The sequence below is a fragment of the Rhineura floridana genome, chromosome 13 (assembly GCF_030035675.1).
Source record: "Rhineura floridana isolate rRhiFlo1 chromosome 13, rRhiFlo1.hap2, whole genome shotgun sequence".
Taxonomy (NCBI): domain Eukaryota; kingdom Metazoa; phylum Chordata; class Lepidosauria; order Squamata; family Rhineuridae; genus Rhineura; species Rhineura floridana.
The window spans coordinates 39,223,661-39,247,800 of record NC_084492.1 but is presented as its reverse complement, the minus strand read 5'-3'; the positions used below and the strand labels follow the sequence as shown (position 1 = coordinate 39,247,800).

Genomic DNA, 24,140 nt, shown 5'->3' with positions numbered 1-24,140 from the left:
GTGGGGACCGTTTCTACACAGCCCTCGATTTGAGCCTCAACAACCAAGCTGTGCGAGTGGCAAGGCTACGAGACAGAGACTGCCCTGTAGCCAGCAAATGAGCTTTATGGCCAAGCAGGCATTCAAACCAAGGCCTCTCCAAGCCCTGATCCCAACGCTCTAGCCCGGGGTTCCCATGCACTGTGGTCCATGGCCCATCAGTGGTCTGCAAGCTTCACTCAGGTGGCCCGCAGCAGGTCTACATTAAATACCCATCCTGATTTTCAACTGTATTCTTGTTGCTTGTTTTACTTCTTGTATTATATTGTAATTTGAATTCTATGGAATGCAAACTGAAATACAATAAAATACAATTAATTGTAGTTTACAATACAGTTAATAAAATGCAATTCATAAAATTAATTGATTTAAAAGGACAATTAAGATCATACAGCCTCTAGCACAACATGTTACAGTTGCTAAAACAGGCAGTAAAATTATTAAGTGACCCACCAGGACCATCAGCAATTTTCAAATGGGGCATGGGGGAAAAAGTTGGGGAACCCCTGCTCTAGCCGTTATACCACACTGCCAAATAAATTAGTAACAGCTCCATGCTCTAACAGTTTAAAATTTCAAGCAACAGAAAAAGAGGCCATCTCACATCAATACTGCCAGATCACATTCCCTGAGAGGTGTCACTTTAGCAACTGATCATGAGATTACACAGTCAGCACACGGCATTTATTTGCTTTTATAACAAGTGATGGTTTCTCAGAGAGACATGTAACTGGGATACCTGCCCCCTTATTCCAGCTCATCCTCATATGAGCCATGGGGGCATCTTCCAAAATTGGAGAGAGAGACCAGCACTGGCTGAATGGTGGAGATGGAGCTGCAAGGTAGCACAATGCGCTCAGCCAGCGCACAGGGAAGTGTTTAAGAAACCAGAGCAGTTAGCTAGATAAAGAGCAGCCATTTCAGAGTGAGTCATTTCATATTTTACCACGGCAACAGCTTCGGACACCAACATCTCATTCACTGACAGGGTTGTGAAGTAGGCCAAGTTGGTCAACACGTAAACCAAGGTGACAATAGGCAGGGAGATGATGATGGCCAGAGGCAGGTTTCTAAGGGAAAACCAGACATGTGTTTAACACCCTGGGAAATGGCTAAAGAGTTTTCTTGAGCAATTCTAAGATTGCCTTTTGGTGCCCCGATGTATAGCTTGTGCACCCTCTGACTGCAGCCTTAACAGCAGAAAAGACTTTACATTTAAGTCACATGCATGCTTGACCAACAAGGCTCTCGCATCCAAGTTACAAAGAAAGGAAATTCGAACACAGCGACAGAGCCCCACCGCACTTTGGATAAAGAGACCATGTGCAAGCAAGCAAGCCAGCTATCTCCTTCCCTCCCTGGATCAGAGCAACTCCCTACAAAAATCTATTTGCTAAGAATCTGTCAAAAGCAACCTCATACTTATCATAAGATCCCAAGGAGAGCCCTGCTGGGTCAAACCAAAGGTCAATCTAGCCCTGCACCCTCGTTTCCCACAGTGGTGGATGAGATGCCTGTGGAAAGCCCACAAGCTTTGCCACCCCTGGGAGAAAGGGAGGGATATAAATCGAATAAATAAATAAAGCTGCCCCCCCCGCCCATACCACACTGTTAAAAATCTTCCAATACTTCTAATATTGCCGGTCCCAAGACTGGAGTTTCTTGGAAGAGCCTGCAAGTCCATTCACACGCTACCTTGACACACACATTCTGTATGCTTTCAATGGGGCAAATTCCCAGCTGAGCACGTACAAGCAGGGTGGGCAGAAGGTAGACCAGAGTCTGCTGGTTCCTTTGCAATAGATCAGCGACAGTTTCCGACTCCCAATTGTTTAACAATAGCAACAATGAATTGATTTTTCCTCCCCCAACTAAATTAGGCATGGTTTAGTTCTGGAACTGGAAACAAGTTCAGGATGTGCTCAGGGGCGCCCTGTACTTTAATGCAAACTGTGTGTCTTTTGCACATGGCCCTGGTTGACAGATCTTGGGAGTTCTAGTAAAAAAAACAGAGCAAAGTACACCTGGGTTGGTGTACCGACGTTCAGCCTAAGTGTGACCCGATTCCTGCTGGCTTGGTTTGCAGGGACTGTGCTTAGAGTTATTCAAAAGGGTTCATGGTTGCCTCCACGCTATCTTGTGGAATTAAACCCCGCAAAGCTACCTGGCTCCAAATTAAGAACGTGTCCCAGGTTCTGGTAGGAAACTTTTTAACTCCAAAGGATTGGCCAGGCCAGCTCTGGCACGCGGGGGGAGAAACAAACCCAAGGGGATAGTGTTGCCTTTCCCAACATGGTGCCCTCCAGATGTTTCGGGCTACAACCCCCATCAGACCCAGCATCAACCTGGATGGGGCTGAAAGGAGTTACAGTCCAAAATACCTGGAAAAACAGAAAAGGGAGACGTACTTAACGCTCCACGCAAGCCACCAGCAAACCAGAAAGCCACAAGAGGCTGATGGATTGCTGCTGCGCTGGACAAATTCATTACAGCCGCGACACACATACTTTAAAAGGGATAAAGTTTCCAGGTCAGATGAATTGAACCTCAGCAAAGCTTTGTAGTTCAAGCCAAGCACCGCAAGGGATTTGCGGGTGGGGTGTCAGCTTCCAGGAAGGAACAACAGCACAGACTCCCACAGGCTATCAATGGTTTTGTTCTGCCCCCGCTGTCAGAGACGGTATGCTGGGAATCACAAGTGAGTGTGGGGGGAGTGCTGTCGCACTCAGGTCCTGTTTGCAGGCTTCCCACTGGGGCCTCTGGTTGATCTTTGTGGGGAAACGGGATGCTGCCCTTTGTTGTGATCCAGCAGCCAGGCTCTTCTCCTGTCCTTAAAAAATGCCAACACTCCTCGGGATTTCTTTTTGAAACAATATATGCGGCGCTGCTCATCTAATTCACCTAAACTGCCTGCACAGAATTGTAAGGCTGTTCGTGTTCACGGCGTCTGGTTACACTCCTTCCATGGCATACCGTTGTACAGAATGATGTGGTAACACGGGGGGTTAATATCAGGATTGCCAAGTTTTTTCTGACCGTGCTCCTCTGCTTTTTAACAACTACATGTTTGAGAAGCAGAAACCAGCAGGGTGCTCATTTCCCCATTAAGACCACAGAAGAGGTTTACCAGATGAGTTTCTGCATGCTGCCAAGCTGTCAAGAGGCACAGGAGCATTGCCAGAAACAGAAGCTGGCAGTCAAAAACCCAAAGTTTTAATAAAAACTGAAAACTGATAAATACAAGCCAGTAAAACCCTTAATGAAGCCTCAATGTTAGGATTCTAAAAGCAGGACTTGCCCCAAGTGTTGCAGTCTCGAGCTCTCCTGTCCTTTGATCCTTCCAGCCAGCCATGCCCTCTTTCACAATACTCCATTCCATTCCACATCCTGACCTGATTTTCTGTTCCCCCACCCCCCAACAGTGTCAATCAGCCTTCCGTGGCAGGCTCATTGGGTTGTTCTGGGGATTCTTCTCTTAGATTTATTTTGATCTTCTGCAATATTCCCCCCCCCTGCAAGCTGCCAGATCTCCCTATTGTGTGTGGATTGTTTTGGATGATTAAGGACTGGCAGTGGAAGAATTAAGGTTGATACTTATCAATTTATGGGTGGGTGGGGGAGATACTTAATATATTTAAATCATATTCTTGTGTTTGATTAATTTACTTTATTTTCATTGCCTTATGTTGTATTTTAATGGGGGGGGTTGTGTGCGCTTTGGGGGTTGTCCAGACAAAGACACAGACAGCACAGGACATCCAAGGCTCAGAACATCCTAAGTAGCTGTAGAGACTTCAGGTGTTACTGGGGAATAAAGTGAGTGGCTTCTTTCCATTGATTCTGTCTGAAGAACAAAACTTGCCCTTTTGGGGGGAGGGGGGAAGTATCCCTCAGTTCCCCGTCCTTAAAAAAAACCACTATCAAATATAGGCCTATAGTGGCCCCTTACCTGTAAGGGTTGATCATCTCTTCCGTGACAAAATTCAAGTAATTCCTGAGTTTAAAAAAAAAAAAAGGACAAAGATTTTAAAAAATGATTTAGTTTTAACACAGCAGTAGTTGTACAGCAAAAGAAACGTCCTGACCCAAAGCAGAGCAGGAAGGAGATGTTTGAAAAGTTCTCACCCTTAAGTCTCCTTTGCCCAACGCAGTAAGCCATAGAGATTGATTGTTAAACCACTCTTGGCATTATAGCTCTGTGAGGGGAATGGGAGTCTGCAAACAACTCTCAGCACTCTTAACTAACTACCGTTCCCAGGATTCTTTGGGGGAAGCTATGACTGTTCAAAGTGGCATGGTACTGCTTGCAATGCGCAGCGCAGATCTCAATAGCCAAGCACTGATGCTAACGTCATCCCCACTTTTTAAACAGCCCCCCTCCGCTCACTTCCTCCTGCCCAGTTTTGGAACAGGAGGCAGAACGGAAGCAGAGTGCAAACAGGGTGGAATCTAGTCAGCTCCAAGCACACACAAAATGCCAACAGCAGGACAGGGGACTCAGGTTTTCTCTCGTGCACACACAACTTACCAGCCTCCATAAGCAAAGAGACCGCTATACAAGGCTAGGACTATGTTCCCAACTTCTGTTTTTGTGCCGTCAAAGGAGTGTTTGGGGCTCAGGGTTCCAACATCACCTGCGTAAGATAAAAACAGTTCGGTGGACCCTTCTCAGTGCTGAAGGTGTACGAACACAATTCCTCCGAGATCAAAACCAGCACCTTGGCTGAGCACCGTCTTTCCTAGCTTTTCCTGCAGACATTTGGGATCAAACTAGGGACCTTCTGCATGCAAAGCAAAGTGCAAAGTGGTGGTGTTTTATCTGCAATCGCCTCCTCACGTGCGGAAGTCTTCAAGCGGCGTGGGCCAGGCCTCAGAACCATTGCACATGAGCAATCCAACGGCACTTGGAGCATCACCCTACTCCTTGGTCTGTACCAGGAGTTGAGGGGCCTCAGGCCCAGGGGCCACACGTGGCCCTCCAGGCCTCTGTCTGGCCCTTGGGAGTCTCCCCGGGCCAAGCCCCCTTCACCGGCCCTGCTTTGCACCCTGGCTGCAACACGACCTTGAACTCTCGTGCCAGGGTGTGTAGGAACGAGCCTATTATGCAAGGGTAAAAGGTACATTCGTGGCCTCATCCACTTTTACTATTTATTTATTAATATCCCGCCCTTCCTCCCCGTAGGAGCCCAGCGGCAAACAAAAGCACTAAAAACACTTTAAAACAGCATAAAAACAGATTATATTAACACAAAACATCTTTAAAAATATTTTTTAAAGTTTTTAAAACATATTAAAAAGCAATTCCAATACAGACACAGACTTTTGCCTCTGGCCCTGCCCACCACAGGCATGTGGCCCTCTGAAAGTTGTTCAGGAGGGAACGTGGCCCTCAGGTTGAAAAGCTAGGAGGGGCTCCAGTATCCAAACAGCAAGAGAGCACCTAGCATGGCAGGTCTATTCCAAAACACTGTCCTTCAACCTTGGGTCCCCAGATGTTCTTGGACCACAACTCCCATCATCCCTTTTCTGTTCCATACCAAGGAAACCATTCCCTCTCCCCCTCCCCCCATGACAGAGGAACCCAAATACTTGATCACGTTCGCTAGGTATCTCGAGCGACTGCACCCCAACGTACAGGTGCCCCGAATGCCTGCTACAACCGTAGCCAAGGAGCAATTCCTTCATTCCTCGACTGAACCACCAAGGCAGCTTCTTGTGGAACGACGCAGGGCGCAATTCAGTTCCAAATATCAGCCCCACCATATTCCAAGCAAGGACTTTAGAAGCCACAGAAGCACAGTGATTGCCCCGAGGTTCAACCAAGGCATTGCCTGCCCAGCCCACCACCACTGAGAAAAGGGCTCCTCCCGTTCCAGAGGCGCCCAGAGAGAACCCTCAAGAGTTCGCATCCCTGTGAGCTGTGGGAAGGACCCAAGGATCTGGAGTTCCTGTAATTCACCCGTTCTTGAATGGAAACAGCCCAGGAAAAAATATGCAAGGGGAGGGGGGGTCTTCAACAGTACGCTTGTTGAAGCCATGTCCAGCACATTTGCAGTGTTTATTTTAGTTTTAAAGCAGTTGAAATTTTGTTTCATGCCTTTTGATCTGAAGGCCAAGCCCAGATCAGAGGAGAGGGAGGGACACAGAAGGGGTGGGGGGCTCCCATTTCCTGGCTCTCTTCTGGAGATGGTGCCACAGGTGTGTGCTGGGGGGGCGGAAAGGGGATCTTGGAAGGTCACTGGGAGCCTCCTGACCTCCCCACTGCCTTGCATGTGACTCATCTTAGGGTGCTAAGAGCTCGCAGAGCCCAGCAATCACGTTTGCTTCTGCCCACACTTGGCGCTTTAACTCTTTGCCCTTTCCCAAATGCCACATTCCAGCGGTTCACAATGAGGAAAGGGAAGGGGAAAAAATTCACGACAAAAGCAGCTTTCTCTCACGAATGAGACTGGTTTGCTAGACATTTTCCTACTAAGCAGGCAGCTGCCAGTGTCACTAGTTAGAACAAGAACGCAAGAGAGAGCCACACAAGAGAGCCCAGCAGGAAGACTAAGAAAGCTTTGTTGATGGAGATCTCTGGGAACCTGCCCTCTGCAGACCTTCCACGGGCCCCGCAGGTGCCAATATGGCCCACGGGGGTGAGAAGGAAAACTCACCACCAGTGACTCAACTGTACATCACAGGTTCTGTCCAGTACAGCTTTGCTGCACTTAGTCGGGATCCAGCCTGATGAATTTCGTATTTAGAAGATACTGGCTTCAGTCCCCAATCTCCCCAGGTAGCAGGGCTAGGAAAAACGTCTCCCTGTAGACAAACCTGGTGCCCTCTGGATGTTTTGGACTACAGCTCCCATCAGCCCAGGCCACCACAGGGCACTAGATTGGCAAGGGCTTCCTCCAGAGCACCAGTGCCATCCAGGGAACCAGGGGAGGGGAGGTCGACATCCTGCAAACAGGAAGACAGGACTTCTGCACCTTAAATACTTGTCTTGCAGAAGGAATTTCTGACGGTGCAACTCTGTGGTAGCCCCACAACTTTGGAATTCGCTGCCTGCAGACCTCTGTAACGCTGCTACCACTTCTTATGTGCTGCATCTGTGGGTTGGATGTGGATATTACTATTGCTGGTTTTGTCCATGTTGCGAGTTTGATGGGGGCTTTTGCATTGTCTTCTATTACGCAATTGTTGGAAATTGTGTTATTGTCTCTCATGTGTAAGCTGCCTTGCACTGAGTTTTACTTATGGCAGGGGAGGGGCTGCAATTTTTTAAAATAAATAGGCAACACACGGGCGAGTAGCTGCAGCGGCCAAAAGCCTGTCTTTGATACGCGAGATTTGTGTTCTCCTTGGAATCTCGCTACAGGAACAGAGGAGCTGCCTAACACACAGTCAGGCTACTGGTCCATCTAGCTCAGTATTGTCTCCACTGACCGGCAGCAACTCTCCAGGTTCCAGACAGGGAGTCCTGCTTGCAGTTGCTGTGGATTGAACTTTGGGCCTTTTGCATGCAAACCATGCAGTCCATCACTGAGCCATGACTCTTCCCTCAAATTACTTATAAACCGCTTTTCGGGGCAGCATAAGGAAGCTGCCTTGTACAGAGTCAGACCACTGCACACGGACGGGAAGCAGCTCTCCAGGGTTCCAGGCAGGAGCCTCTTCCAGCCCTCCTGGGAATGCCAGGGATTGAACCTTTCACCGTCTGCATGCAAATCATTTTGAGACAGCTCCCGACACGCCATTTGAAGACAGCGCCTTATGGAAAGCTTTTCAAATATGTCTTGCAACTAGGTACTCAGAGAACACCCCTGATCTAATAAGCATATGCACTCTGCCACTCAAAGACAACAGGATGATGGTTTTTGCAATTGTATTCTTTTTAATTGTATTTTGCCGTTGACCAGCTTGAGCTTTTTGGGTGGGGTAGGCAAGATATAAATGTTTTCAAACAGACCAACAACTTGCTGGGATGTTGCAACCAATCTGGCTTCCCCTTAGACGCCTGCTGCTGGCTCTCATCTACTTTCAGTCAATCGGTTCCTTTGCTGACCAACTTGCTTAGTTATGTTGCCAAAGGAAAAGATGCTAGTGGCACCGCAAACCATAACTGTGGCTAACATGGAAAGCTTAGAGGTTGCTGCTCGCTATGTAGCCATCTGCACTGAAGGCCGTTATGGGCCATGGACACTTGACATGACTCCCAATCATAGGCAAACAATTAAATCCAAGGAGGGTGGCAAGAGGCAGGCGGTGTTTAAATTGCCACAGAATATGATGCCACCAGGTGGGTGTAACCCCCTCCTGGCCACTTGCTGTAGTTCACAATGGTCTTCTCCATTTACACACATCCTAGGCTGTCTCCCCCCCACCCCCGCCGGGGGCCCTCTTCTTAATTCAACCAGCTAACCATAAATGCAACAGCTGCTGGAGCAAGCCCATGTTCCCCGGCCATGGCGCCAGGATCAACATACCTCTTCAACCACACTCAGCTCTAAAATTAACCAAATTAAAATTAACGAGCTCCAACACAGCCTCCAATCCGCAGTTCTTAAGCGGGCAAAATTCCTGGAAAAAGTGGCCTGTCCTTTTTAATCACCACCCCAAGGGCTCATTTTGGAGAAGGATGGGAGGGAAAAAATGAGAAAAGGAATTGTTCATGTTCTGAAGACTTTGTTTTCATGTCGTGCGTGCATCAGGACTGGATAGGACAGGACCAGATAGGTGGCAGAAAGGGGACTGTATTAATGTGGATTATTAAAATGAGCACAGGTACGGCTAAAATGGGAATGTGCAAGGAAAGGAGCAGTCGATATAATAATTCACAGGATAAAAGGCAACAAAGGGGAAGACTCAAAGGGTGAGCTACGGTCTGAAAAAGCCCTTAAGTATTTTAATCTCCGATGCAGGAAGATTGGGGCTGGACCAGTTCTCTGCCCAGGAGCCAGGGTGTATTGGTCTTGAATCCTTGGAGGAATTTTGATGGAATATTAATGCCTCCAGAAAAAATTCCAAGACACCTAGTACTGTATAGCACAGTGGGGAGGAGAGCCTGGCTGGGAGTCCAGAGTCTGTGAGTTCAGATCCCCGCTCGTGTCTCCTGGGCGTCAAGGGCCAGCTAAAGATCACCCCCACAGGGAGTGGCTCAGGAGTTATGTGCCCTGCCACCTGTGCAGCCGTGGGCAAGCTGCATAGTCCCAAGGAGCCCAGTTGCCCCCCAGCTGGCAGTTGCAGACAAGGGGCTGGCTTGTGCAGCTGTGGCAAGCTGAGCAGGCCCTGGTCAGCTGGGGAGGACTAGCCTCAGAGGGAGGCAATGGTGGACCCCCTCTGAATGCCGCTTACCATGAAAACCCTGTTCATAAAACTAGAGACCAACCAATGGCTCCCATGGCACAGTATTACACTACTCTGCACCAGGGGTGGATGGGAGATTTACCAACCAGAGGCAGATGCAAAAAAAGATCTAGCTAGAATTAAAGAACAGAGTCCTTTCATTTGAGGTCTAGAATTTGTTTTCAGTTTAGAGTGTTTCTGTTTGCTGCCTTGGGCTCCTCCTGGGAGGAAGGGCAGGCTACAAATTTAATAAATAATAATACAACCACCAGAAATGAAACAAGGTCACAATCCTTTGGGGCCACAGCTCAGTGGAAGAGCATCTGCTGTGCATGCAAAGGGGCCAGGTTCAATCCCTGCAACTCCACGCAGGGCTGGGAGAGACCCCTATCTGAAACCCTGGAGAGCCGCTGCCAGTCAGTGTAGACAATACTGAGCTAGATGGACACCACTCGTCTGACTCAGTATGAGGCTGCGTCCTCTGTTCCAAAGGCCGCTCGTGGTTAGCTGTCTCCATTTCAGCAGCCTAATTTAGATGAAAATGTCCTTTTGTTGTTGCGGTTATTAAACAAGGAGTCCAAAACTCTGGCGTCAATCTATCGCAAATCAGACTGCGGCCTACCAGTAAGCTGGTCTCTACTTGCTGCCATTTCTGCAGCTCTCCGGAATTTTAGATCCTGAACGGGGGGCTGAAATCAAGACCTTCTGCATGCAAAGCGTGTGGGCTCTCCAACACTGGAGGGCATCCGAGAGGCAGCTGGGCAGCCCCATGGCAGGGATGCTTTAAGTTGGATTCTTGCACTGAGCAGGGGGTTGGGCTCGATGGCCTCACAGGCCCCTTTCCAACTCTACAATCGCAGGATTCCACCACTGAGCTATGGCGTTCCTTTGACGGGACCCAACTGTAATTCACCCGGTACTGCCCAGACTAAAAAGTGGAGAGAAATTCCGGATCCTGATCTATGACTGCCAAGACCACGAATGTAAATTCAGGGGAAGAACAAAAATGGACTCTTCCCCCTCTTCCCTTATACGGAGAGATGACTAATACCTCTCCTCCTGCCTTTCCCTGCAGATTAGGAGTGGTGAGCAAAGTTTGTTAACAAGCAATCATAAAATACTATTATTAAAATTTGGCAAGACAAGCGCCACAAAGAAAAAAAAACCAGAGGGGGGAGAGGCGTTGGCTGCCAGATTTCCTCCTTTCCTGCTGGGCTAAAAATGCACTATTAGCTCAAGTTGAAGAGCTCATGGTGGTTGCACAAGGCCAGTGCCTGTCGGAAGGAAGAGCTGGGGTCCCAATCCCGGGGAGCTGGATCCCGGAGAGTTGGGAGAAGAGTATTCCGATGGATGGCAGAGGGAAGGGGGAGGAACTTCCCCCCTTTGGAGCGAAGACGAAACAGAGGAACTGCCAGTGATAAGGTCGCTTAGCAATGGGGAGCCTGAGCCCTCCCTGGACATTCTCACGCCTCCCCCTCTTTCAGGCTCAGAGCAAGAGGGGGAAGAGGGAGGGCTGCTCACAGCCGAAAAGCGGGGAGGCAGTTTACCATCAGCCCCTCCCCTATCCCCCATCCTGGAATCGGAAACTTCAGAAGAGGAGGGGGTGATGCTTCCCCCCTCACCGCGCACACGCAGACAGCTGAAAAGACAGGAGAGAAGGGGGGGAAGGCGGGCAGTACCTGAGGGGCAGTTAAGGAGGAGCGAAAGATTGCGCGCCCGTTTGGCCCCTTCTTAAAGAACAGGCGGGAAGAAGTCCCTTGCTCTGTCAACTTTCTCCCAATGCCGCAGGACCTGTATCCCTGTATTGATTCATGAGAAAATGCAGTCTTTGTTTGGACATTACCCTAATAAAACACGAATTAACTACAATCGTTGGTCTGGTTCCTGAGAAACATCCTGGGCCTGACAGTGCCTGGGAAAGAACACCGGGCACCTTGCCTCATCCCCACACGAGAGACTTTATCTGGAAGGGTTCTCACCAGCAAGGTGGGGCTGGTCCTGCCCCAGCCCAACTCTCCCAGCCACCACATCAAACCCCCGAAACGAGATTCTTCCTCATCTGATAGCTTTTCCCTCTCTGCCTCAACAAAGCCCAAACCAGGGCACTCCCAGCTTGCCTGGACCCCGTTGCATCATTCTGCCTGCTTGCAAAACATTTGGGGTTGTATGCAATGCCAGTCCTACTCAGAGTAGACCTACTGAAGTCAGTAGATGCAACTAACCGCGGTTCATTCATTTCAGTGGCTCTGCTCTTGGATACACCTCTCTCTCTCTATCCTCCGTCCGGGAAAGCTAGAGGCTTTATTCCAGTTCAAGGACACATTGCAGCCAGGCAAAAGGAGGGTGTGGCCTAGTGAGAATGCCAAGGCCCAAACAGAGAGGCCCCCAGGCCCAAGGTCCCTTACCCCTAGTCTAAGGCTACCACTAGCTCCCTCTTCATCCAGCTCTCAACCCTGCCAGAGAAGCCAAATGTTGAAGGCTTTATCAAGCGTCACGAGGCACCGTTACACAGGAGATTGGGTTGTATAGCCTGCCTGCTCTTTAATTACAGTCCTCAAACCATCCTATCTGAGGAGGAAGAGTGCGCCGTGGGGCCAGGCGTACCCAGTTGGCAAAGGTGGGTGCCCACGGCACCTGAAGCCAGGAGGGCACGGCAGAGAACACGACACAACATGTTGCCCAGCTCAACTTTGCAAATGAGGGATGATTTAGGGCTTGGCGTTGCCAACTCCACCTTATCTCTTACTCTGGGGCTTTTCATTGCAGCTCCAGCTACAGAAGCCAGAGTTTCACCATCACTGAAGGTGGTTGGTTGGCAATCGTTTGTGGACGAGTAAGATTGTCTTCCAAGATAATTTGGTTGGAAGACGCCTGTGCGTGAATTTGTTTTATGTGGGGAGATCAGCGTACAATGATCAACCCACAATCTTGACAAAAAAAGACTCTGATCCAATGGCATGGGTACCACGACGATTGGAAGTCTTTTATCTGCTGCAGCCTTCATCCGCCTTCACAGCCGTTGTAACGTACACATTGTTATCCTCCGCCTGTTCTGCTGTTGAGACACTCTTGGATCGTTCTTTGTCTGGTTCCTCTCTCTTGACCTTACCGCCATGGGTGACCCCGCTGGGAGCACATGACTCCCGACAGCATCGCTCACCGGGTTCATTGGAACACGCAAGCCCACTCACCACTACAAGGTGACGATCCAGCGAAGGACAACCTCAGAAGCAGACACTGTGAGCTTGAGCTTCCAAAACCCTTTTGGTAAAGTTCCTTGCCAAAGACTCCCGTGTAAGCTTAGCAGCCGTGGGTAAGAAGAGAGGCCCTCTTATGGATAAGGTACTGGCAGCAGAGAGCAGGAATGAAGGGACTGGAAGACGTTCTCAGGCTATGGTCTGAAGGCACATGAGGCCAGCACCCTGCTGAAGCTAAGCAGGGTCAGGTCTGGTCAGTGCCTGGATGGGAGACCGCCTGGGAACCATATGTAAGCCGCCTTGGGTTTCCCTCATGGAAAGAAAGGCGGGGTAGAAATGTAATAAATAAATAAAGTTGGGCTCCCCAAAGCATCTGAGGTGGCTCCAGCCTAACATTAATACAAATGAGCTAGCTCTTTGGGAATGTGTGCAAACGTGCGCAAGTCCAGTGGTGAGCTTGTTGTGCAAGAGCGCTCAGCACAGATTGGCCGGATATACCCCCCTCTCTCCCGAACTGAGCTCAAGGAGAACAGGTCCTCCTACTTCACAGGAAAAACCAGCAGTTTGTACAGCGCTGATTAGCTGGAACCAGCGACAACAGTTCTCCTCTAAGCAGTTTGTAAAATGTTTAACTTTGCTTCCCCCCCCAAAAGATAAAAGTACATTCAGAATGAGCAGGTGTACATGTGGATGGTCCGAGTTATTGAAGTAGATATTCTGGCCTATTGTTGTTGTTATCTGCCTTCAAGTCGATTACGACTTATGGCGACCCTATGAATCAGTGACTTCCAAGAGAATCTGTTCTGAACACGGTGGTTCACATCTTGTATGTTCAGGTCTGTGGCTTCCTTTATGGAATCAATCCATCTCTTGTTTGGCCTTCCTCTTTTTCTACTCCCTTCTGTTCTTCCCAGCATTATTGTCTTTTCTAGTGAATCGTGTCTTCTCATTATGTGTCCAAAGCATGATAACCTCAGTTTCATCATTTTAGCTGTACCCGTCAAATGGATTGCACATATGAGAACCGCAGTAGGCCCTGATCGCATATGGCGGCTTCCTGTGTTCTCAAGTCAGACCATCAGCCTGTTTCGCTCAGCATTGTCTGCCCTGACTGGAAGCAACCCTCTAGGGTTTCAGACAGGGGACCTTCCCAGCCCTCCCTGGAGAGACCAGAGACTGAACCTGGGGCCTTCTGTATGCACCTGTACAGAAGGGCCTTAGCGCAGTGCTACAGCATCTGCTTTGCATGGATTTTCTGTATGCACCCTGGCACAGCAATGCATCTTGCAGGTAATACTGAAGGCAACTTATCTGCCCATTTTGGAACTGACCCTCCACCAAATCTACGTGACACGTAACAAGAGCCTGCTGGATAAGGTCAGTGGCCCATCTTGTCCAGCATCCGGTTCGCACGGTGGCCGACTGGTGGAGAGCCCACAGGCCGCACCTGAGTGCAACAGCGCCCTCCTCTCCTGTGGGTTCCAGCAACTGCCCTTCAGAAGCATGCTGCCTCTGACTGTGGAGGCAGAGCATAGCCATTGTGGCTAGTAGTCACTCATAGCCTTCTCCTCCATGATCGTGTCTAATATCCTCTCTTAAAGCCATCCACATTGGTGGCCATCACTGCCTCTTGTGGGAGCAAATTCCGCAGTTTAACTCTGCGCTGTGTGAAGAAGGACTTTCTTTTGTCTGCCCTGAATCTCCTGAGACCCCTCTATGGGACTGCATCCTGAATACAGAGCAAAAGTTCTGGGGCTGCAAAACTTCAGGATGCAGAACTTGTTATCAGGTGCAGATGTCAAAAGCTGGGTTTCCCCAGATGTTGGTTTAGTAGTTAGAAAAAAATAACCAAGTTCCTAGTACTTATGGAGGAACACAAGCAAGTGCTTGGTGAAGTAGGTAGCCGGGGTGGGGGAGGAGATAGAGAAAGAATGAACACCACTGCCAACCGTTTCGAATCCTACACTTGGTTTACAGCTGTCAGTCTTCAGACTTCTTGCTTGCGTAACCATGACCCGAGATGTGGAAGAATCCTTCGAGGCAGATTCCTGTGGATGAAAATGGACTCTCTGGAGATACTAAAGGAGGACTATTATTAGCAAAGAACCAAAGATTTCTTCGCCCCAAATGCAGAGCCTTCATCCCATTGCCATTAACGGGAGCAAACCAGCAAAGCACCCTGTGCAATAGGGAGAGAGAAGGAAAGGTGCGTTTTGCAAGAACAAAAGCCTGCAGGCATGATCTGTGGGTGGAAGATCACCACTGAAAAACTACCTAAAGGTCAAGACAGAATTATGGGGGAAGAGAGGGCAGCAAGAGAAGAGGAGGAGGAAGAGAAATAAGACCTTGCAAGGACCAAAGAGGAGGAAGGGGAGAGGAGGAGCCCTTTGTGGCTAAACAAGGGCTGCTTATTTTGCTCCAAAACTGAAGGGGGGGCTCCTCCACCGCTCTGTCTTGTTTTACAGAAGGAGTTCCTCCCTCAAAACTTCCCGTCTGCTTCTTATCCGTTCATCAAACAGTTTTAAAATGCTGAGTGGAGAGATCTGTGCCGACACCAACCAGCTCCCTGCTGGCAAGGCACTCTGAGCAGTTTGTGTCACGAGGCCCCATCATTAGGAGGAAACAAACACAATTAACAAAGTTAGCTTTATTCTTTAAAAAAGCTGAAACACTGAAAGAAAAAATGAGGGAAATCTTCCAAATGGAAAGAGGGGAACTCAGGAGGACTGAATGAGCCTCCACATCCTCCCTCCCAAGACTTAATCCTTTTGCCTCTTCATTGTGCAAAATGGCTTTGCTGGAGACTCTGCATCACATCCTGAGAATCTGCACCCCATGGGGAGGAAAGGCAGGATACAAACTTAAACAATAAATAAAATTTATTTGTTGACATTTCTAGACTGCTTTCAAGTGCTTGAAAGCAGCTTACGAAGTTAAACACACACAAAAATGAAACAATAAATAAATAAAAGTGTCAAAGGCAGAGAGGGCAGCAAAACAAGCTCTGTTTGTAGAACCCCCCTGGACACTAGGGCTGAATCTCCTACAACAAAATCCATTAAGGCCACTGCAACCCTGATGAACTACGCCCGAGCAATCATGGTTAACTCTGTCTTAGCCAACAGGGGCCAACCAATCAGTTCAGTTTACTGTTATACAGTCACAGACCCAATAAAACAAGGTAAGATACATAATCAATAAAACAAAAACATATTTTTAGTATTTTAGCTTTTCAGCATTTTTAGTATTTTAGCATTCTAGCATTTTTGCATTTTAGTATTTAATATGCATTTAATATGTGTTTAATTATGTCTTAACTTTTGTATAATTAACTTTTTAATTGATGATATGTGGTTTTTAATTGTATGTTTATTTTGTCTGTTGTAAACCGCCCAGAGAGCTTCGGCTACGGGGCGGTATATAAATTTAATAAATAAAATAAATAAATATTTAAAACACAATAAAAATAAAAAGGATAAAATTAGGGTTGCAGTTAGGGGCCATCCAATGAAGCTGACTGATGGGAGATTCAGGACAGACAAAAGAAAGGACTTCTTCATACTGCGCAGAGTGAAACTATGGAATTCGCTCCCACAAGAGACAGTGATGGCCACTTACTTGGATGGATTTAAAAGATGACATTTCATGGAGGATCAGGCTATCGATGGCTCCAGAAGAGCCCCGCTGCATCACACCCCATCTAGCCCAGCATCCTAGCCTTACGGTGGCCAACCAGATGGCTAATCACAGTTAACAGCTGTTGGGACACTTGTCCCACTATGTTGGACTGCCTTCAAGTCGATCCTGACTTATGGCGACCCTGTGAACAGGGTTTTCATGGCAATTGGTATTCAGAGGGGGTTTCCCATTGCCTTCCTCTGAGGCTGAGAGGCAGTGACTGGCCCAAGGTCACCCAGTGAGCTTCATGGCTGTGTGGGGATTCGAACCCTGGTCTCCCAGGCCGTAATCCAACACCTTAACCACTACACTACACCTATGTTAGGAACATGGAAAGCTGCCTTACATCAAGTTGGACCATGGGTCCACCTAGCCCAGGGTAGACTCTACACTGACTGACAGCAGCGCTCCAGTGGGCCAGGCAGGGGGACCCTCCCAGCCCTACCTGGGACTGGAGCAGGTGTTTTGCCAATGAGCTGCAGCGCTTCACCTGGGCCGAGGACTTGCCTCCCTCGTTAAAAATAAGAACACACAGTCCTCTATGTATACTGCTCCGGAAAAACCTTCTGCTCCCTTTCTAGATTTCCCCAAAGAGACGAGAGGGGGCGCAGTCTCATCATGGAGAGCGTTCTGCATTTGCAGCCCATGGATGTCACTCATCTGCCTGCATATCCCTTCCAGGAATCAAACGCCCAGCAAGTGGGAGCGGAAGGGGGGGTGCATATTACTTACTTTGCACCAAGCAAGCCCCTACTCGCTTGCCAAACACACACACACACACACACACACACACACACACACGAGGCAAAAGGGAAATACCACACCAGCATTTGATCTGCTTCCAGACAAGCAGGAGAAACAGAATTGGGCTGCCACAAACCATGTGACCACCCTGGCTGCATCTCTGCTGAATGCAGGGGAGGGCTCAGGTGCCCACGTCCCACCAGGCTATAAACAACGGCAGCAACAACACCACAAGGAAGGGCAGAGGGTACATACAGTCAAGAGGTGGGCCTCAAACAAGATCTCAGCCAGGAAGACTGGGCTTTGTCAAGGGGAGTTCAGCTCCTCACAGGTGTCATAAAAGGCTGATGCGTAGGACGGACCACATCCCAGTTACAAGAGCTTGTGCAGAAGGAAGAATTTGCGGAAGAGAAAGCTGCTAGTCATTAGGGACGTTTGCATTTGAATGAGAAACTACCTAATTCACACATCGCAAAACAATGGGCAAACTGAAAGACACTATGCTTTAAATGTGCATTTCTCCACATTTTGCAATGCAGTTCTCCAGTCAGACAATGTGTGCAGAAATGCATATATCAAGGCAAAGTTTCCATGCATTTGTGAAAATGACATACAAGAATGCATTACATTACGGAGAGTTGCTTCCAAAACGTGGGTGTTTTGTCAAAACAGCACACAAAATGTGTTTATTCGGAGAAATTAGCACTAAAATGCTGGTGAATTTTCATGAGGATTTTTTAAAAGAATAAAACCCACAAATCCCTGTGGAAATGTGCAGAACTGGGAAAATGACAGAGAAACTGAACAGAACAGACTCGTCCATCTCGCTCCGGATCCTGAGCGGGAGGGAGACAGTTGCTCTCCTGCGCTGCTTGCTGCCTTCCCAGAGCAGGATTTGGGCTGATCCAGCAAAGCTCTTGTGATGTTTTTATTTGTGAAGACTGACTTCCTTTTGCTTCTCCTGGGTCTACCGCTGGCCAGTTTCATAGGGGCCTCTTGAGGTCTACCAATGGCTACTGAACCTGATGGCTCTGCTCTGCCTCAATGGTCCGAGGCAGTCTGCTTCTGAATACCAGTTGCTGGAAACAGCAGGAGGGGAGAGTGCTCTTGTGCTCAAGTCCTGCTTGCGGACTTCCCATTGGGGTACCTGGTTGGCCACTGTGAGCACAGGGTGCTGGCCCAAATGGGCCCCTTTGGCCTGACCCAGCTGTAGGGCTCTTTGCATGTTCTTCACTGTCTCCATATTTACACAAAGAAGCAGAACGCAAACTCACCTTTTCCAAGCTGAACAAAGCCAAGGATGATGATCAAGGTGAGGGCCAGGAGCTTTGCAGCCGCAAAGCCATCTTGCACGCGGGTGGCGGCTCTCACACTGTAGCAATTGATGGCCGTGAGCAGCACTGAAAATGAGCAGAGAGGCAGGTTAGATCCCCGCTTGAGCAGGAGCTTTGCAATCCCCCCCTTCAAAAAGACACCAATCTCAAGACTGGAGGAGGGGGCAGCTGCCCTTACGTGGAGTTTGGCACTGAAGGGACGCACCTTAAGCACAACGCTCCTCAAAGTGGCCATTCCACGTACGAGCCACACTTAAAAGGGATCCAGGGCAGTCACACACACCCCATCCCCTGGCCCGCACCAGGAAAAAGACAGAGAGAGGCCAGCATTGCTCTAGCAGCCCAAGATTTTGGAAGCCTACAGTGGCTGGGGCGCCACTTGGCAGGCTCTGTCTTCTGAAACCATCTCTGCTATAAATACACCCAGGCCGCCAGCACACAAACACACCCTCCTTCCAATACACTCTCTCCTCTGCGCAGCCTGATGGAAGAGTTTGAGCTTCTCTGGATGGGCAGCCATGGAGGGAAAGGCATGGAGTCTGGTCTCTTCTCCAACTGGGGAACCCTGGAGCACAGGTCTGGGGGGCTCCTATTTGGATCCCTTTCAGAATTCAGCTTAAGGGAGGCCTTATATTAACGTAGAGAGCCAGTGTGGTGTAGTGGTTAGAGTGTTGGACTACAACCTGGGAGACCAGGGTTCGAATCCCCACACAGCCATGAAGCTCCCTGATAAGAATACATTCACTTCCTAAGGCAGCATCCACAATAGCACTCAAAATACATGCTGAGAACCCCAGGATTTGAAACGGAGGACCAGTGTTGCATCATTCCTAGCTGGGGCATTTTTACTCCAGAAAGAGTGGTCAGAGGCAAGGCGTGTCTTTCTGATGCAGTAACACACGTGGAAAATTCGAGTCCCACTCAAGTGCTTGACATCTAGGAACTCCTGCCTCTTACTGAATGAATGAATCAACTTCCTTTGCAGTTTCCTGGATGATTCAAAGCAGGGCGGCAGTTGCATCATTCACACCTACGCTCACCCTGTTCAGTGGCTGCCACCTCCAGCATCACTGATTGGCCCTCGAGCAGCAACCTGAAAGGCCAAAGCAGGAAGCTCCTTTGCATAATGTCAGCTGCGCACACCTCCCCAAGGACATGACATTTGCGTGCCAGGCTGGCATTGCCTCCCTCCCAAGAGCAGAGGAGCCCAGGGTTAATTTGCATAAGATCATTAACATCTTATCTGGAAGACGCTGGGTACTTTTGGCATCAGGCTTTTATTAAAACATTTGCATGCCATGAGAACTGAAGTGCACCGGTGTGTGAACCCTTCATATGGCTCAACGCCACTCACATTTCCCCATTTAATCTGGATTTGCAGTTTCTATCACCTCTAGGATGCACACCTTAACGTGGTGAGGGGGTTTGAGAGTGTTGAAGAAGCTATCAACAGGGTGGTTCATGACAGATGCTATCTGAGGTCACTGATTCATAGGGGCGCCGTAAGTTGTAATTGACTTGAAGGCACATAACAACAACAACAACAACAGATTCCATGGAAAATTAAAAGGAGAAGGGAGGGGAGTAGGGAGCAGCCTTTTTTATGCGGATGGTGTCATGTGGGTGCTGTGAAAAAGCTTGCCTGCTTGAACAGCACGAGTCCTCAATAAACTGCAGAGTGGAAGCACTTTTACCCCACAGTAAGCATGTGTAAGACTGAAATGAATGAAGACATAAAGGGGACAGGGCACGGCTCAGGTGCAGTTCTGCAGATCACTTTCTACCTATTCACTCCCTCTGGAACTCCAAGAGGGGTTTTTTTGGGGGGGGGTTGGGAGCCTTTAAGTCAATAAGCCAGTGTGGTATAGTGGTTAAGGTGTTGGACTACGACCTGGGAGACCAGGGTTCGAATCCCCACACAGCCATGAAGTGCACTTGGCCAGTCACTGCCTCTCAGCCTCATGAAAACCCTATTCATAGGGTCGCCATAAGTCGGAATCGACTTGAAGGCAGTAATTTACATTTAAGTCAATGACAGACTATCTGCTTTGCAAGCAAAAATGACCTTTACTGAAACCCTGGAGAGTCACTGCCTGTCAGCGTCAACAGTACTGAGCTAGATGGACCAGCAGTCTGACTGGCTACATGGCAGTTTCATGCAGTCTTCTTTTTATTGCACTTCGTATTGAAGGTGTTGTTGCAGTGCAGTTTTATCACTGTTGCAAGCTGCTCTGGGTGATGCATGTTCACTAGCAGGGCAGGATACAAACATAAATAAATAAAACCCTGAGGGGCTTAAAGAGCACCAGGGTTTAGCCCCAGAACCTTTCTCATGAACTCACTAGGCAGCTTGAAGCAAGTAATTCTCTCTCAGCTCAGACTCAACCCTCCTGTTTGCAAACTGGGCGATACTATACTGGCCTACCTTGAGAGTTGTTGTAAAGGACTGCAACAAGGCAATGCGTGTTACTTTGAAGCACTCACAAGTGCTACATCGTTGTCAAGGATTATTATGACAGAGGGCCTCCCGGCACGTGCAGACTGCATCTTTTCCTCACCTGAGTAAACACAGCCCTAGCCATCATAACATTTGAACCATATGGTTCCATATCAAAAGGGTGCCATTCCCAGGCTGGCCTGAGCACCTGTACATCTCAGTACAGAAGACGAGAGCGGCCAGACGGAAGCTTTCGAGGCTCCTATCACAACAGCCACATGTAACCAGGTGCACATTTTTGATAAAGTCTGCCCTCATCCCCTTGCAAGACCTCAGCTGCAGGAAACCAGCTGTGCTGGCTCAACAGCCAAAGAGGACACCACAATTTGTCTTCCCTGGCTGTAAAATCCAGCAGAGAGGCTTGCAAGGGTGAGAGAATCCCACACTTTGGAACTTGGAAGTGCCACACTGGCAAGACACCTTTGTCACTGGCATCATTGCCATTTGGGACACCCTTAACTGGTCTACTGCAGCAGGAGAGGAAGGATGAGGCAGCCGCTTAAGCCTCGCACTCCACTGGGAGTGGCAAGCAGCCCCAAACTGGCTGTTTCATTCCTTCAGCCATCCCCAATCTGGTGCCCTCCAAACGTTTTGAACTACAACTCCCAGCAGCCTCAGCATCATACAGTCCTACCAGCTGGGGCTGATGGGAGCTCTAGTCCAACACGCCTGGAGGCCACCAGTTTGGGGAAAGGCTACGACAATCAATTTGTTTTGCAATAACTTGTGTTGCTCCCATTTGTGCTCTTAGGCATTTGTGTCATTTAAAAAATATTTTTAAAGGTTCAAAGGCGGGGGGGATGGTAGCCTTGGAATCAGAATAAGCAACAAGTTCTTCTTTGATGTTAGAAACCACTTGGGCTATGAGAAGGGGGAGCAAGAACAGATAACTCCCCTCCAAAAAACACAGAAATGCAACAAGAAACGTCCCAATTTTCTATTATATGCAAGACTGCTTTTTAAAAAAAAACTTTTATAGATGCTTGCTAAAAAAATGTTTTAGCTACAAAATTCTGCTGGCAAGGAGAGGGTTGTTCACGGCTTGAGATTTAGACATTCCCACTATGAACAGATAACAGTGAGACCAAGGCACTGTACACAGATCATTTGGATAAGAAAGCAGATAGACGGTTTTTATCTCTCACACAGTAACTTATTTGTCTATCTCTTTGCATGCCTGCACAAGAGGACCCAAATTTGTCACTTTCAAGTCAAACAAGTAGTTTAAAAAATGTCAAGTATTTGGGAGGAAGAGACGAGAGTAGCACTATCAGAGGCTGCTAGCATGATTCTGGGTGGAAGATAGCTGTTATCAGCACAGAACAAACTAGAGGAAGAAAATGCGTCAAGAAAAGGGGCGTGTGTAGTGCATGTGTGTAAACAACTTGACTCCACTTCCCTCCCCAAAATTGTCAAAGCAGAAGTCCGTTTCTCCTACACACGGAAACCCTCACAGAAACAGTCTGTTTCGCTTTTTCTACTACATACACACTTAACTCCATGCTACTTAGAAACATATGGCACTGCCTTGCACAGAGTCAGAGAAAATGGAAATTCCAACTTATGGTGACCCTATGAAGAGGGTCTTCGTGGTAAGCGGTATTCAGAGGGGGTTTACCATTGCCTTCCTCTGAGGCTGAGAGGCAGCGACTGGCCCAAGGCCACCCAGTGAGCTTCATGGCTGTGTGGGGATTCGAACCCTGCTCTCCGAGGTCATAGTCCAACACCTTAACCACTAGACCACACTGGCTCTCACAGAGTCAGAGAACATTGGTCTAAATAGCTTAGTTTCATCTACCGGGCAGAGTTCAAGGTGTTACTATTGGTATATAAAGCTCTTGAACAGCTTGGAACCAGTTTACTTGAGGGATCACCTGCCGCCATTTGTGTCCACTCGAACATTTCGCTCTGTGGAATAGGCACTGTTACAGATGCCACACAATACTCATGCACACTTGTAAGAAATCAATCTTTTAGCGTGGCAGCACCTACTGGAACTCCCTGCCTATTGACATAAGGCAGGAATCTGTTTATTGTAGATTTTAACTTTTTTTATTCCTGTTTTTAACTCTGACTTCTATTGATAATTGTAAATGTTTGTTTTATTTTTTTTTTGTAAATCACTTAGAGGTTCTATTTACAATCAAGCAGTATATAAGTTTTGATAAATAAATAACTAAAGTACTCTGACCACCAGCAGCTCCCCAAGATCTCAAGAAGAGGGAAGTATTCCCCCTGCCCAGTCATACCATCCCACACACCCTTTTAACCGGAGATGCCAGGGGGCAGGAGCTGGGACTATGTGTGCATACAAAAGCAGCAACTCGGCAGGTGACCCTATGGCAGCCCCTCCAGAGGAAAAGAAGTCTTGCCCATTTTTACGCTTTTTCACCCACGGGAGTCACATGCAAGCCAGAAACTCACACAGAACATCAATGCAACAGCCTCCCATTTAGAAAACCCCTGCTTTGCCATACTCAGCACCGAGCAATTAGCAATGTTCATATTCAGATAGCAGCTGCAAAGCGAAACGACCCAAACACAATGTTTGCTAAAACAAGCGACAAGAAGAACCAGAACATTCAAAGCCATGAGCTGCAACTGCACAACGATGTAGTTATACCAAAAATGGTGTCCTGATGGTCAGGTGGCATGGAGCTGCCGGAAGAGGGGCAAAAGTGGGTCTAAAAAACAAATATATTAAAAAAAACACAGCTAGGTTGGAGGCATCTGCTACGCTAGGGACAGCCAAAGTGGTGCCCTCCAGATGTCACCGGACTCTAACTCCCATCCAGAGCTTGGAAAAGTTACTTTTTTTGAACTACACCTCCCATCAGCCTCAGCCAGCATGGCCACTGGATTGGGCTGATGGGAGTTGTAGTTCAAAAAAAGTAACTTTTCCAAGCTCTGCTCAAGAGCCTCCTGAGGAGGCCAAAATAAAAAGGGATGAAAAAGTAGAATTAAAAGAGAAATAACTCTGCTTCCCACTTCAGTTGTAATCCAGTCTGCAAGCCTTCACATTGCACAGGAACAATCTGCCTCTCCATTAAAGGCTTTAAAGCAAGTGACCATCAGAGATCCCTTCCAACTCCTTGCTGCCCTGGGCTCCTTGTGGGAGAAAGGGTGGGATATAAATTATAATAAACTCTGAAGAAAATAAACTCTATGATTCAACCCAAACTGGTCAAATTTGCTAGCTGTCAAAGTTGCTTTTTATTCTCCCAGGCATTTTAATGTTTAATGTTTATTGTTAAGTTAATTTTATGCCAAGTGGTTAAATGCTCAAGCTGTATGTTTTTAGTGATTTTACCTGATTTTATT

General features: G+C 48.2%; 1 protein-coding gene across 1 annotated transcript in view; it reads right to left on the bottom strand.

The window, feature by feature from the left end:
- SLC7A5 (solute carrier family 7 member 5) overlaps positions 1–24,140 on the bottom strand; it is a 49,447-nt gene that overhangs the window by 9,757 nt on the left and 15,550 nt on the right. The window contains exons 2-5 of the mRNA XM_061594697.1: positions 18,263–18,388; positions 4,568–4,673; positions 3,989–4,033; positions 986–1,109 (exon numbers count right to left, since the gene is read on the bottom strand). Of these exons, the coding sequence (XP_061450681.1) occupies positions 986–1,109; positions 3,989–4,033; positions 4,568–4,673; positions 18,263–18,388 (401 nt within the window). The remainder of the gene's footprint in view (positions 1–985; positions 1,110–3,988; positions 4,034–4,567; positions 4,674–18,262; positions 18,389–24,140) is intronic.